Source organism: Marmota flaviventris, chromosome 10 (genome assembly GCF_047511675.1).
Source record: "Marmota flaviventris isolate mMarFla1 chromosome 10, mMarFla1.hap1, whole genome shotgun sequence".
Classification (NCBI taxonomy): Eukaryota; Metazoa; Chordata; class Mammalia; order Rodentia; family Sciuridae; genus Marmota; species Marmota flaviventris.
This window is the reverse complement of record NC_092507.1, coordinates 70,785,760-70,801,405: the sequence shown is the minus strand read 5'-3', so window position 1 is coordinate 70,801,405 and position 15,646 is coordinate 70,785,760. Positions and strand designations below refer to the sequence as shown.

At 38.4% G+C, this 15,646-nt stretch overlaps 2 protein-coding genes across 4 annotated transcripts in view; both read right to left on the bottom strand.

Moving 5' to 3' along the window:
- Window positions 1–2,559: 2,559 nt before the first annotated feature.
- Window positions 2,560–15,646, bottom strand: part of Samd13 (sterile alpha motif domain containing 13) — a 49,055-nt gene continuing 35,968 nt past the window's right edge. For all 3 annotated transcript variants that reach the window (XM_027935198.3, XM_034636517.2, XM_071618756.1), the window contains one exon: window positions 2,560–3,729. In XM_027935198.3, the coding sequence (XP_027790999.1) occupies window positions 3,586–3,729 (144 nt within the window). In that variant the 3' untranslated portion in view covers window positions 2,560–3,585. The remainder of the gene's footprint in view (window positions 3,730–15,646) is intronic.
- LOC139707326 (dnaJ homolog subfamily B member 6-like) lies at window positions 7,888–8,529 on the bottom strand. Its single transcript, XM_071618529.1, has one exon. The coding sequence runs from the start codon at window positions 8,527–8,529 to the stop codon at window positions 7,888–7,890; it is 642 nt and encodes a 213-aa protein (XP_071474630.1).

Sequence of the window (15,646 nt, the reverse complement as noted above, 5' to 3'; positions counted from 1 at the left end):
GGCCAAATTTTATCACTCATGTACAGAGGCTGGTTTAGACCACATTTATTTCAGTTTAAGACCAAAATAAAGAAACTTGGAATTTTAGTTGAGTCAATGGTTTCCAAGTTAAAGAAATAAAGAAATATTTCAAGCTTCCCTTATAGCTCAAGTATGGCAATGAGATTGAATTCTGGTAAGTAAGAAAGGAAGAAGTGGTTTGTATGATTTCTTGGAAGTGCCCTTAAACAAAGAAGATCTGTTTTTTCCCCCTTCTTACTCTTGGTTGGAATTCATGTGACAATGTCTATGGCTGAAGCATTCATTTTGGTTTGCGGAATAATTCTGGGAATGGATGTTAATGCATGAATGGAGCAGTCAGCAGAAGCCTGTGTTCCTAATATCATAGAGGTCCATACCATCTTTGATACCCCTATCTGAACATTTATATAAGAGAGAAGATGACATCTATCTTATTTACATTACCTAGTGGGGATACACATATACTACATGGCAAGTTCACAGCATGTCCCCTTAAGGGCCAAAGATGCTACACTTTTGGAAGTTAGGAAAGGGTGGTATGGCATTTGAACTCTGACTTACTTACAGACAAAGCTGATTGATTACTTACAGCCAGAGCTATTGCAAACTAATATAAAGGTAGCAGGGAGATGCACAGAAGCAGGACTTGGCCATTCCTCCTGTTTGCTTTTTGAGTTAGAGAGAGGTCAAATATCATCATCACTTTACCATGGGAAACTCCTTTTATAAAAGTATGAATCAAGTCCTTCATTCCAGCCTCCTTCTCCTTGTCCTCTTACTTGGTCTTCAGAAGTTGCTGCTGTCCTCTTTTGTGCCTGTCACTTCTCACAGCACCTGACTGTACTGTGCCTTTGATTTGTTCTGTGTTTGCTGCCTTGGGAAGACTATGGGAATCTGGGGATAGATAATGTTTCTTTTGTAACAACTTTTCCCATTTACAGTTCAAAACAAAGTGTTACTTAAGTTTCAGACACTTCATAAACTTCCTAATTGGAGTAATTTGGAGTGCCTTTTTTAAAATTTTTATTGTTGGTTGTTCAAAACATTACATAGTTCTTGATATATCATATTTCACACTTTGATTCAAGTGGGTTATGAACTCCCATTTTTACCCCGTATACAGATTGCAGAATCACATCAGTTACACATCCATTGATTTACATATTGCCATACTAGTGTCTGTTGTATTCTGCTGCCTTTCCTATCCTCTACTATCCCCCCTCCTCTCTTCTCTCTCTATCCCCTCTACTGTCATTCATTTCTCCCCCTTGTATTATTTTTCCCTTTCCCCTCACTTCCTCTTGTATGTAATTTTGTATAACCCTGAGGGTCTCCTTCCATTTCCATGCAATTTCCCTTCTCTCCCCCATTCCCTCCCACCTCTCATCCCTGTTTAATGTTAATCTTCTTCTCCTGCTCTTCGTCCCTACTCTGTTCTTAGTTACTCTCCTTATATCAAAGAAGACATTTGGCATTTGTTTTTTAGGGATTGGCTAGCTTCACTTAGCATAATCTGCTCTAATGCCATCCATTTCCCTGCAAATTCTATGATTTTGTCATTTTTTAATGCAGAGTAATACTCCATTGTGTATAAATGCCACATTTTTTTTTTATCCATTCGTCTATTGAAGGGCATCTAGGTTGGTTCCACAGTCTTGCTATTGTGAATTGTGCTGCTATGAACATCGATGTAGCAGTGTCCCTGTAGCATTCTCTTTTTAGGTCTTTAGGGAATAGACCGAGAAGGGGAATAGCTGGGTCAAATGGTGGTTCCATTCCCAGCTTTCCAAGAAATCTCCATACTGCTTTCCAAATTGGCTGCACCAATTTGCAGTCCCACCAGCAATATACAAGTGTACCCTTTTCCCCACATCCTCGCCAGCACTTGTTGTTGTTTGACTTCATAATGGCTGCCTGCCTTTTTGAACCCACTCACTATCTATACTATTTCTTATGTCTTTTTATTCTCACCTTCTGATTTTTTTTGTTCTTTGGAGAAATTATTTCTACAGGACATTGAATTATGATGCTCTAAAATCCAGAGAGTCCATCAATTCTCTGTAAAGATTTTATATGTGGGAATATGAAATTCTGCCTGGAGAGAAAGTCTATTGCTTTTTCAGAATTAAAGAAAATAATCAGGGCTGGGGTTGTGGCTCAGTGGTACAGCACTTGCCTAGCATGTGTGAAGCACTGGGTTCGATCCTTAGCACCATAAATAAATAAATAAAATAAAGGTCCATTGACAACTAAAAAAAATATTTAAAGAAAATAATCATGACTCTGGAAGGCAAATAAAAAAAATCTTTGGTTAATTTTGATAGCTAAAATTGATTGTTGGGGGTGGGTAAGAGAAGGAATGAGATCTACTTGGATGATTCAGTTTATAAAAAAGACAAATTCACTTATAGATCCATGTATTTTTTTATAGCTAAGCATTTTTAAGGCTTAATTTTCATTCTATGCTTTTGAAGAGACTTTAATCTTTAATCCCTAAAGAAGTAACCAGACAAAAGAAATCAAAGGATACACTAGAAATAAACTGAAGCAATGCTTTATTGCAACCACAAAGCACCAATTCAACAAGGCATTGACACACAGGGATTGGACAGTGTCTCTTTGAACAGAGATGTAGCAAGCCCACTTTTTCAATTTTGTAGGACAAGTACTCAAACCAGGAATCAAATAAAGAATCAGACAATTAAAAAAATATTCCAGCATCATGAAGGAATATATATAAAAATATTCTGTACTAATAACAAGGCTTTTATCTATAACTCTTGGCAATTTTTTTCCAGAAACAAATTATTATAAATACTAACCATAAAGTAAAAAAAAAAAAAAGCTTTCTAAATAAAGAATCAATATAAGCAAATCTATGCAGAAAATACCATTACCCATATGACAGCTAGCCGAATACGGATGGATGTCCCCACTACACAACAGAGTTTCTCTATTCAGAGCTGTGACTCTGCTCCCAAAGGGGCCAAGATGCACCTCACTTCAAACATCGCATGTAGCAAATCCCAGTGAAACCTTAATAAGGTCAAGTGGAGGACCCTCTATAAAAAAGGGTGTTGGCAAATCCATCCAAGTAATACCAGCTCTACAGAGCAGAGGAGTTCAAGGGAGACAAGTGATCCCTTTCTATTTTTTTCCCCTCCCCAAGTACGTGTGCTTTTACTCTAAGTCTATAACCCAAAGATGCTTATTCCATTAAAATATTTTTTAAGGAATTTGGGGAAAGCAATCCATGAAGAAATGGAGAAGAAAATCCTTATGATTTCAAAAACCTTTGTGGGGAGGGGTATCTAACAGTATCAAAGATCATTCTACTTGACAAACTCCATAAGGAAAACCATCTGTGTATACCTTGTCCCTGCTCCTCCTGGCTGGATTCAGGCCAGCCGATGGATTGCCTAGTCTATCCAATAGGATAACGTTTCATTTGATTGAAATTCTTTACATATACACATGTATGTATTCTGTTTACAAAGTTTCATTACATGAAACCAAATTATGTCACTGTGTATTTTTTGAGGTCTAAGACCCCAAATGACTGCACTAGGAAGAGCTATTCTTCAAGTGCTTAGTCTGCAGAGGTTTTACGTGATATTCATAGATTTTCAGAGCAGGCCCCAATTTTAACTGAAGTCCTGTCAGCACATCATTCCTTGTCATCAATAGCAGGGATTTTCCATCAATTTCCTACAATGGAAGCAGAGGATAAAACCAATATGTAAGTCTAAAAGTTCAAGGATAATGAAGAACAAAGGAAGCTCAAACACAAAAGTCATACCAGTTGTCCCCAAGCTAGCAACATTGCTTTTTTTAGCAGTGCCAAATGCAAAAATCATAGGATCTTCTATTTTTATTTTTTCATCCATCACTTTTATTTTGGGATTAAACACAATCTATAGCTGATCTTGTTTTCAAGATTACATAACAAATTTTACATCTTAAAAACTCATGGCAAAACACACACTTCATGGCAAGTTTACAGCATGTCCCCTTAAGGACCAAAGATGTTACTTTTGGAAGTTAGGAAAGGGTGGTATGGCATTTGAACTCTTACTTACAGACAAAGCTGATGTTCTTTTAATAACCTCCTTCTGATCCTCTTGACACTGAGAATTAATTATATATTATCTAAATGGCCCAATGGGGTCTAAAGTCTTGGCTGTCTCTGGGAATCTTGTCCATTTCAACAATGAGCACTGGTAAAATGACATCTTCTAGGAGGTTGTTTCTACCCATTAAAAGAATCATTCTTTTTTACCCTAAAACCAACCTCTCCATTCTGAGGGTTTCTACCACACTCCAACTCAATAGATCCTCAGGATTCCAAATAATATAGTGAGGGGTGATGTCCTGCCAGCTGAAAATCAGCCCTGTTCTGCTGAGTCTGTTCCTCCCATCCTGAAGTACGCAGTTAGGTGCACTCCACTCCAGTCATTCTGGAGACTATGAAGCTTTGGGGTAAAATTAAAATGGCCTTCTTACCAAAGAGGTAGCATAGAAAAGTGTCTAAAAGCCCTAAGCATAGAAAGTGTCTGGAAAATTCTAGAAAGGAAACATTGAGACTTCTGACTGCCATCTTATATTTGTTGTTGTTTACTGTAGAAACCTTAAACTGTTAAGAATCTGAGTTGATTCTTAACAAGGTGGGGTCAGAAGGTGGACTGGCTGTCTTGGTATTTTTGTTTATGATTTTACATACTCACTTACTCCTGTACTTACCTGGATCAACAGACAAGGGAACACGAGGGGACACATTATGCAACAGCACTATATGAAACTGTGACTCCGTTTTTACCTACCTCAGGGAAGCCACTCCTCCCAACCCTTTTGTGTACCTTGCCAGGGAGTGAAGAAATGTGCTTTGGATGCTTAAGAGTGTAGGAGTAACAGCTCCAGGTTAGGGAGCTGTAGGAAAACCCACTCTGTGACCTCAGGCAAGACCCCCTTTCTTCTCTTTCTTCTCATGGGGTGATGTGGGAACCCGGGGTTTCTGACAGGTATCCATGAGAATGCTCTTGAGCACATACCCTGAGCCAGGAGTGACAGAAGTGCATGCTGTTCTCCCTTGAACCATGCTCTTCAGGACTGTGGTCCTCATTTTACTTGTCAACTGCCTAGCACGAACTAGAACTGAATAGGGAACTCCTAGCTGGTCTACAGTGTTTTTGAGTTTGGAAACATTTATTTTGTTAGCTATTAGTAGACAAAATGTCATGCATTAATTTGTGAGATACAACTATTCAAAACACTACCACATTAAAAAAAATTGCTTGCTATGGCAAAAGTGGAAAATCACTAAGGACATAGGAACTGACTCTCATGATTAAGCTCTTTCTCTCTCACTCTCCCTTTCCATTAGTGAATTCTGTAAGTTTAAGAAGGAATTTACTGTCTTTCAGTTTCTCATACTATTGAGAAGTGGTTTTTTTTCTCTGGTGCCTCTTATTTGACTTTACATCCTTCTTCTTCCCTCTATCCCTCTGTCCATCTCATTCTCTTTCCACATCTGGAAAAACTTATTATTTCCTCTCTGGCCCTGGTGTTACCTGTAGAGGAACTCCTGGTGCCTGGAAATCACAGTGGCCAACCTGAAGACATGGTGAGGCCTCAGGAACCTGAGTCACAGGTTCCTGCAAAGTCTGTCCTGGGCACTAATGAACACTGACCTGGAGAAACCCTTCCTGCTCTCCATCTTTTCATTGATGGTGATTGCTTATACATAACCTTCTACATATTTTAAACAGGCTTCAGGAAAGAGGAAATTTCTTTACTTCTATACAAGAAGAAAACTTCCTTTACTAACAAAGTGAATTTTTAAAAAAATCTTTTCTGATTAAAAAAAGTCCTTCTACTGCTCAGCATTTCTGTCAAAACCAAGTTTGTCTGTGAAAATTGCTGAAATTTGAATTTTACTTAACATAAAATGGAAAATCATGTTTTATGCTCCAACTTGATTATCCTTTTTTTCAGAAAATACACTGCAGTTCACCTCAAACCAGAGCTGGTAGAAGGAAGCTCCATCTGGAGACGTTATTATTAAAAAGTTGAAATGTATACTGTTAATTCATCCATATGAAAAAATCTCCCTTCTTAATCCATGACTATGCAGCTCAGATGAATGAGGGTGGAATATAGCATAATGGAAATGTAAGCTTCCTAGTGGGCAAACCACAGTCTGAAGCCTGTCTCTGCAACTTACTGTGGGCCTGAATCTTCCCTGAGCCTCAGTTTCCTCACTCACAGAATGAAAATAAAACCCTGAATAACACTCTGGTGATTAGAAATGATTGATTTAAAGTGCCTAACACAGTGCCTGTCACGTAGGAGGCTCTCAGTGAGTCCTAAGTAGAGATGTATGGGCTTTGAAAGAAATGAGCTGTGTTCTGAATCCAAATCTATCTTTTGCTTCCTGTCTTCAAGTATGGGCCCTTTGCCAGAGGGAAGCAGGCATATTCCCGTTCAAGTTCAGAAAATTTATTGCAATTAAAATGCTCAAAAACTACACAAAATATTTTTCTAATAAAAATTGCACACATAAGAAAGTTCTTTAAGAAAACTGATAATTTGTTATATAACTCCTAAAAATGATTATGATTGCAAATTAAATCTAAATTTTGCCAATCATCATGGTATACTGGAATGAGCTCGGCACTGGAAATTGGAAGACAGAGATTCTAGTGCAGACTCCATCAGTAATTTTCCATAAAGAACAATTCCTATGGATCAAAATATGGTCATTAATACAAATGGAAGGGGCTGAAGTGCAACCAACTCCAACTGAAAGGATGTGGGCGGGGGAAAAAGATCCCAAGATTTTGCATGTACATACAAAAACAAAAATATAATTCATATCTTTAGATTCCTGTGTTAATAGATTCTCATTTGTTAGTTTCAGAGACACTTGTTACGGCGATTCTGTCTTCAAGTGAAAGTGACATTCAAGTTCCTGTTAGGCCATAAAATTAAAAATGCTTGCATAGTACTCATGCATTGAAGTAAGGTTTAGAGATGAAAGATTTAAATTTCCAGTTAGGATGAGACCCCAGATTTTAAAATAAATGAGTAGTTATAGAGCAGTAGATAAGAATGTGCTTTAGAGTAGAATCCTATTTTACTGCTTATTAGGTGGGGCCTGGAACATGTTACTTAATCACTCCAAGCCTCATTTCCTTATCTACCTGATGGGGGGAAAGCAGATACTTAATTTCGCTGTGGAATGGATTTCTGAGATAACACATGTGAAGTAGAATTCCAGACACAGCTGAGATATTAAAACTAAGAAAAAAGCACATAAAAAGCTTAACCCACTTACTTTTCACTCTTTTTCTCTACCAGAATCAACCTATCCCTAGAAAACTCTTTGAATTGAGCTGAGTGTGATATGGTCCTCAAACATGCATAGGAAGAAAGCTGAGGTTGGAAGAGAAGAAGCAAAGAGAGAGGATAGGAAAGAAAAAGAACAGCTGTCGAGAAAGGTGACTGGCGGACAGCAAGGTAGAGGAGGCAAAATGTTGAAGAAAAGATAAAAGATGATGGGGTTTGTGAAGGAGGGCCCTGCAGCTGACTCAGAAGCCTCATGTGTGGTAGTGGTTTGTACTGTCTCTGATAGTGCGAAGGGAAAGAACCAGAAGTCTGGGCTAGAGTGCAACTGTGCTGCTTACTAGTTTTTTTGTATCAACATCTGATCTGTTACCTCCTTCCTATGAAATGAGAGGTTTGGACTAAGCTGACCTCTGTCCATTCTAGTTTAGCACATGCTCAGATTTTAAGTCTGTCTTTGATAAGCTTCATATGATACACCAGCCTCATATGACATTCCTCATTACAGAAAACAATAGCAATTCCTTACCAATGAGGTTGAGGAATCTGGTGAAAAAATCTTTCTTTTTCCACTTCAGTCTCTCTCCTCACATGTTCTACAACTTTCCGTGTAACAACTCTCTTACCATTCACCATCTGGCTGCAAGTGGTAACCAGTTTGAAGTTTCCCATTCCACTGCTTACAAAGGGTACAAATGTCTCAGAGGTAAAGGGATTCGATCTGGAGCCCACAGATACAAAAGTGGAAAATCCTGTGTCCAATATGGGGGTCACATCAAAGAGAGAGGAGTGAAATCTCCTAGCCCTATCATTGTGGCCAAGAGAAAAATAGTCTGAGAAGTGGTGTTCATCTTCAGAGTCATTCTCAAAGACATGGCGTGGCCTCTCAAAGCGCGGTTCTTCCACCAGGTGTTCCTTATATCTGCTGTCTCTTTTGATTTCCTTTGGGAAGCAGTTCTCTCTGGACCTGTCATAGTCACTGTGTTTCCTGGGATCAGACAAGACCTCATAGGCCTCTGCCACTTCTTTGAATCTCTCGGCAGCAGCCTCCTTGTCCTCTAGATTCTTGTCTGGGTGTACCCGCAGAGCCAACTGGTGATAAGCCTTCTTGATTTCAGAGGAGGAAGCATTGGGAGGCACCCCTAATACTCTGTAATAATTCACCATGGTTCTTCAAACAGTCTTTCCCCACCAAAACCCTGGATTCATTTCCCGAAGAATTTCCATATAATTTTGGAAAGGAAGGTGGTGGACTATTCAAGTTTACACCTTTGACTATTTTAACATAGTTCTTGGGATGAAATCTTCTGGGGAGAAACGTCTCTGGGGTGTAGGGATCCTCTGAATGTCCCACCCTCTCCCCCTGGCCTCCACAGTTCACCATAGTGGGTGACTATGAGCTCAGAATTCTAAGCCAGCAACTCGCACTGATGCTGTACTGTGCTGCTTTTCTATTGGTGGGAAATTTAAGATAGATAATACACATATTGGGGAGGCTCTATGTTATTTAAAAGTAAACATACACTCCCCCCAATAAGCACAGAGTGGCTTGTTAGCAGAGAGAAACTATTTGTGTGGCTCCAAAGTCTTTACCTCATTTGTTAAAGAAACAGTTACAAGGCAGATGGGTCTTACACTGAAATCAACTCAATGTCTATGTTGGCTCACTGAGGGGCCAATGTCTTCAATGACTTCATGGGTGTCACACTTATTTTTAATATTTACTGCTAGCACAGAGTGGGTGAAAAGGGGGCTGCATTATATTTTTAAAATCTTGTACACATTTCTCAGGAAGGAAAAAAGAATAAAACTCTATCAAATGAAGAACTGGGTCACAAGACTAATCTAGGTAGATATAAAAAAAGATTGAGGGAGTAGAATTGGATGTGAACACTTCGCATATATTAAATAATGCTTTTTTGGTTGAACTGTTAAAGTGAGCCTTTTTGTAATTTACCTCTGGATGTAAGTAGCAGCATCAAATGGTAAATGCTTATTTAAAAATTGGCTTTAGAACCCTAATGTAGCAGGAGCTGCTGGTTGTTCTTTTTACAGGGCACACAACTTCACATTTCCCAGACTTGTTTGTTTCTTGGTGTGAGGCCTGACTAAGTTCTGGCCAATGAAATGTGATGATTTGAAGCACATCTCTTTCAGGCCTGGACCATAAAACCACCTATACAGGCTCCTCCTTGTTCTTCTTCCTCACATTAACTGGTGTTAGTGCACAGATGATCTTGAAAACTGCCAGTTAAAGATGAGAGATCCTCCAGTAGCTTGGTTCTTTGAGTTACGGTGAAGCAGAACATCTCTACTGACTGCCTTGGATTATTTATATGAGCAAGAAATAAACTTCTATTAGAGTTACACCATTAAACATGTTTTATCTACTTGTGACATCTTGGCCTGTTCTGATACACCAACTATTTTAACAATTTTACCTTCATTTTTAGAATCTACTCCTAATATAACATCAAGAAAAGTCCTACCTTTGCAACACTAAATGTCCAACATCCTGTCCCACTGCTTCCCCCTGCCTTCTCACTCTCATGAAACCCATCTTTTCATTTCAACCTCCCTGTCTCCAGGGTTATGAGTCCCTTCTTACTTTTGTTTGCATCAGCCCCATGATTCAACATGGGGACAATTCTTCTACTACCCTCTAAAATATTCCTGATTACACCACAAATACCCCATCCAGGTGGAGTCCAGTAAACCAGTCCCTCTAAATTCTACACTAGGGGCAGCAAAACAAATAAAACCCAAAAACCCCAAAAGCAAAGCACATAAATATAAAAAACCATTAAGAGAAAACACTATATATACTTGCAGTTTGCAACTCTCTGCTGTCAGTATGACATATCAACAGTTATTTTATTTATCCTTTGTCATCTCTCTTTCCCTTTCCACTTGGTATCCATTCTTAATCTTTACTATCTCCTCTAATTCCTTATTAAACCCCTACCTATCCCTCACCACTCTAAGGAGAGTGCTTTATGTGTAGTAAAAGCAAAACAAAACAACAACAGTAGAAGAGGCTGTCAGGAACTCCCTTAATGTCTCTGAAGACAAGAAGCACTAGTCAAGGTCCTCCAGATAAACAGAACTGAAAGGATACTGGTTAGATATAACCAAGCTGCAAACTGGGAAACAATGGTTGGAGAGAAAGGGTTGGGGTAATTGTATAAGTTCTGGAAAGAATCTGAAGGCCTGAGAAGTAGCATCAATGTCTTAGCATCTAAGGGCAAGAGAAGATGAATGTCCATGGTCAAATGGAGTGAATTCTCCCTTCCTCCACATTTTTGCATAGTGGTGGCCGATCAGATTGGATGTGCCCACCCACACTTACAGGATAAGTCTTCTTTATTTAGTCTTTTTACTGGTTCAAATGCTAATCACCTCCATAAACACCCTCACAGAAAAGCCATCTGGGCATTCCTTAGCCCAGTGAAGTTGACACATAAAAGTAATCATTATACAAGGGCAATCTTAGATCTGTAAACATCTTCACCTATGCTCCCAACTCAGAGAAAGATACTGTTTTGATTAGTACTAATTCCTTCATATTCTTTTTTAAAATAAAATATTTGAATATTTTATTGATCAAATTAACTCATCATGTATATTATGGCTGGCATTACCTACAAAAAAATTTTATAGCAGTAAAATAAGTATAACATGAAATATACCATGTTAACCATTTCTAAGTATACAGGAGCATTTATTAACATTTATTATGTTGTATAGTCATCACCACTATCTCTTTTTTAGCTTTTTTCATTACCCCAATCAGAAACTCTATAACCACTAATCAATAACTCTTTCCTCCCAGTAGCTCCTGATACCTGTAATTAGTTTGTGTCTCTAAGAATTTGCCTCTTTTAGATATTTCATATAAGTGGAATTTTATAATATTTGTCTGGCTTATTTAACTTCACATAATGTTTTCAAATTTCACCCTTTTATAGCATATATCAGAACTCCATACCATTTTATGGTTGAATAATATTCCATTTTAAGCACATACCACATTTTGCTTACTTATTTGTTCATGGTCACCTTTGATTATTGTAAATAATGTTGCAATGGCACAAGTGCAAGTACTTGAGCCCTTCTTTTAAATTATTTTGGGTGGAATTGCTGAATCATACAGTAATTCTGTTTAAATTTTTGAAGAACTGCCAAACTGTTTTCCAAAGTGGCTGCATCATTTTATAGTCCCACCAGCAAAGTACAAAGGTTCCAATTTCTCTATATTTTTGCTCCTCATACTCTTTTGATCTCATCCCTTTCCATAGCCTCAGGAGGTTTGCTTCATTTAACTGTCCTCAATTTTCTGTAATTTTAACCTGCCCAATTCTTTTGGCTACTTTCCTACATGGAAATAAGTCTGGATGTCTCTACTCTTGGAAAAGAGCTCTCACACCCACAGGACCCCAAGGCCCCTGCCTCTCCTTCACTCATCTGCATTCCACCCACTTCTCCACTGGAAGGGATGGGTCCTCTGCACTCCTCCCACCAGCTTCTTGGAATTCCACTGCAAACTTCACTATCGCTCCCAGACCCACTGTACTTGACTTTTTGGATATATTTTGAACTTGATTGTTTCATTTTTCTTGGAACTGTCCCCTTCAGAGGTTTCTACAAAAACCTTTCTTTACTGATTCTCTTCCCACTTCCCTGAAAGTTCTTTCTCAGTTGCTTCTTCACCTTTTCTCTCCTAACAATGAAAACTGTGGCAGTCCTCAGGTGCTGTCCTTGGCCCTTTTCCCCTCACAAGTGCCTTTCGCCTTTACTCTCCTCCTGTGGCTGACAATGACTCTCATATTTCTGTATCTAGGCTTCACTCTTCCTCTCAGCTATCTGATAGATAGCTTCACTTAAATATCCTACAGACCCATTGAACTTAACATGCCCCATTCTATCTTCCCTTTAAGAACTTACCATCACAAATATTCAGGTTAACCTCACCACTTTACAACCACCCAATCTGGAGACTTGGCAGTCATCCATGCCTCCTCCTTCTCCCACCTGTGGCACCCAGCTCAGTTCTGTAGCTACCGCAGAGAATGAGACTTGACAGCTTTTCACTCTCCATTAGCCAGATTAACAAAAAGTTTTTAACCTTCTTCCCCAAACAGCCACACAACATTTTGGTCAACATACTGCATACATGATTTAGTTCCCATAAGATTGTATTTAGTTACACTGCCTAGTGATCCTAGTGATCATAGCCATCTTACTTTGTGTAAGTATATTCTATCATGTTCGCATAATGATGAGACTGGCTAATGAGGTATTGCTCAGAACTTATCTCCATCATCAAGTGAAGCATGACTGTACTTTCTAACATTTTTTTCTCTTTTGAATCCTAATGGGACCATTCAGCCTTTTTCCTGCCTTCAGGTTCCTTCCTTGTCCTTGAGCCACTCTACGAATCTTTAAAAAACGAAAGTCTCAGCACATAACTCCCCACTTAATATCCTCAGTGATTTACTGAAGCTTCTCAGGTAGTTTTGTGTTAGGCAATCCAAACTCTGTTATCTGCACTGCTTATTTTCAGTCCTATCCATGACATTCTCTGTCCCATGGCTACTACTGCAACTCACTTGGAGTTCTCAAAATAAAACCTGTTGTTTCAGGTCTCCCTGCCTTTGTATCTGGTTCTATCTCTGCTAGAATCTTCTGTGTGTCCCTCATATGGTTCCCATATCTTTAATGATTTTATTAAAGTAAAATAGTGCTCAGAGTAACAATGAGCATTATTTTACTTTAATAGTTTTGTATCTATTTTAATGACTATTACAAAAACTATAGCAACTATGAAAACAAGTGAACAAGTGAAAAAAGCACCACACACCTGGCTGTCTTACTATGTATTATAGCTGTTCTAATTTCAAATGAATGATTTGAACAACCACTTGGGTAGTTTAGTTTATAGGAATCTATTCTATTTCAATAAAAAATTCAAAAGGCTCTTTCCTTATCCATTTTGTTTTCAACTCTCTTAGCTACTTTCTAACTGTTGGCACTACCAATCTGCTTGCTACTTTAACTTTTTTCTAAATATTTATGGGCTGGAAGGGCACATCAGTGGAGTTTGAATCTCCACATTCCCTGTTCATCATGCTATAAAAATATTTTAAGCATTTCGGTAGCCTTCAGTTGTTAAGAAATGCCAGGCATCAAAGCACCTTGAGTTAGGCACAGTGGCATACATCTGTAATCCCAGGGGCTTGGGAGGCTGAGACAGGAGGATTGGGGGTTCAAAGCCAGCCTTAGAAGAAGTGAGGCATTAAGCAACTCAGTAAGACCCTGTCTCTAAATAAAATACAAAATAGGGCTGGAAATGTGGCTCAGTTGTTGAGTGCCTCTGAGTTCAATCCCCTGTATCTGCACCCCCTCCCCTTGAATATCTTCAGTACTGGCATTATTAAATGCTGATAAAGCTATTAGAGTTTTCCCCAATGTGTAAGGTTTTAATTGGTCTAATTCAGAGCTAGATTTATCATGAAGCTAATGAAGCTCAAGTTTAATAATTTTTAATTTGAAATTTTGTAATTTATTTTTCAAATTAATTACAGGGCTCTTAGAATCCTATAAACTTAAGGCCCTACAAACAACTTGGCTCTGTCTCTGGTATAATTAGAAATATCCATTTAGAGTCACTACAGTTGAATTCAATCTGGGTATGACCTAGGACACATTGCTCAGGGTTGTTCTGATTGGCTTACTACTTAACTACTCTATTTTGAGGTGCTTAGTGTTACTTGGCAATTTATAATAATAAGAAATTTTATTTCTCCTTATTAAGTCAATGACTTCAGAAATTTATTTAAAGTTAGCAATAAGCCACTGTAAGGAAACCCCAATCAATCTTAGTGTTTCACATGAACAACCTAAACACTCATTGGGCATTTCAGAGTAAAATCTGTTCTTACCCATGTGGGTTGAGGAAAGTGAGGGTTCAATAGGGTTAAATTAATTTGTCACCTTCAGTTGCATATTATTTTGTTATGATATTCTGAGAATAAAATGATCTCAGAGACACAGATTGTTCTAGAAATAGGATCACTGATGTCATTCACTGGTAAGTACAAGATATTTAACAATCTGAACCATATGACAGTGACTGAATGACAGATCTCTATCTTCCATCTTCACATATATGCTGAGTATGTGAGTCAGATGGATTGAGGCATAGAAATAAACTGACACTACAGTGGGGAGAATTGTTTTTGTGACTTGCAGTTAGGTTCAATTTAAATGGTGATTATACTAGAATGCTACAATTCCTCATCTGGTAACTAAAAGCACTGTCAATGTAAATGGCTTTATGCCAGAGAAATTTGCTCATTTAGCTTTCAAAATTTGACAAAGTAAATCTTATCCTAAATTTCCTCTCTGAGGAAGGTGGAGATGCTTTTGGATGAGATTAGTCAAAATGGTCTTTCCCCAAAGCTTTTAGGAAAGTAGAATTCCTGAGGTAGCCTTGTTTATTGAAAACTAGATGACCCATACCCATGAGCAAATACCAAATTTTTAAGATCTGTTCACAAAAACTCTACTGTGTCTCAAGTAGGTTTTGTGTCTTATGCTGTGCATTGGAAGCATGCTTCATAAGAACCAATTCCAAGATTACACCTTTGACTCTTAAAGCAGAAGCTTGAGCAATGTTCCATCTATTTATCTCAACATGCACTTTATAAAACTTTGGATCCTAGAAAGGCAAACTCCTCAGGCAATTGGAAGAAAGTAATCCATGAATCCTGACTCCCTTCATGCCTTTTTTCCCCTTCAGAAAAGTCTGTCTGCCAGAAGACACTTGGGAAAACAGCTACTGTACCACACTGTCCATGAGAAAGAGAGATGGTGCTGACCATACTGGTATCATTGCCTTCTCTGGGAAGGGCTCCTGCTGCCTCCTGCTGTTATGGGCCAGTGAACCCTTTGGGGCACTATGTTAGTGAGCCTAGTAGGCCAGAGTCCCCACATGGTGAACAACTGCAGCCCTTGGGTTGGCCACAAACCAACCCAAGGGGGAACAACATTACTAGTTATAAAAGGGGACTAGACAAAACAATAATATAGCTTAAAACACAAATATTATTGACACTGGGTCATCAATGGTGAGTTAAGCAGGAACTTATGCTTTCCCTCTTGATAATTCTTTTGGCTTGTAACTGTTGTGTATACATAAGGTTCAAACAAAGTTTGCCAGAAAATTTGATAGAGATAATTGTGCCAAAGAAGGAAAATTAATAGACATAATTGTAATGTGGTA

What these genes read in the sequence shown, in the direction of transcription:
- LOC139707326 (XM_071618529.1), bottom strand. Translation starts at nt 8,529, where the DNA reads ATGGTGAATTATTACAGAGTATTAGGGGTGCCTCCCAATGCTTCCTCC.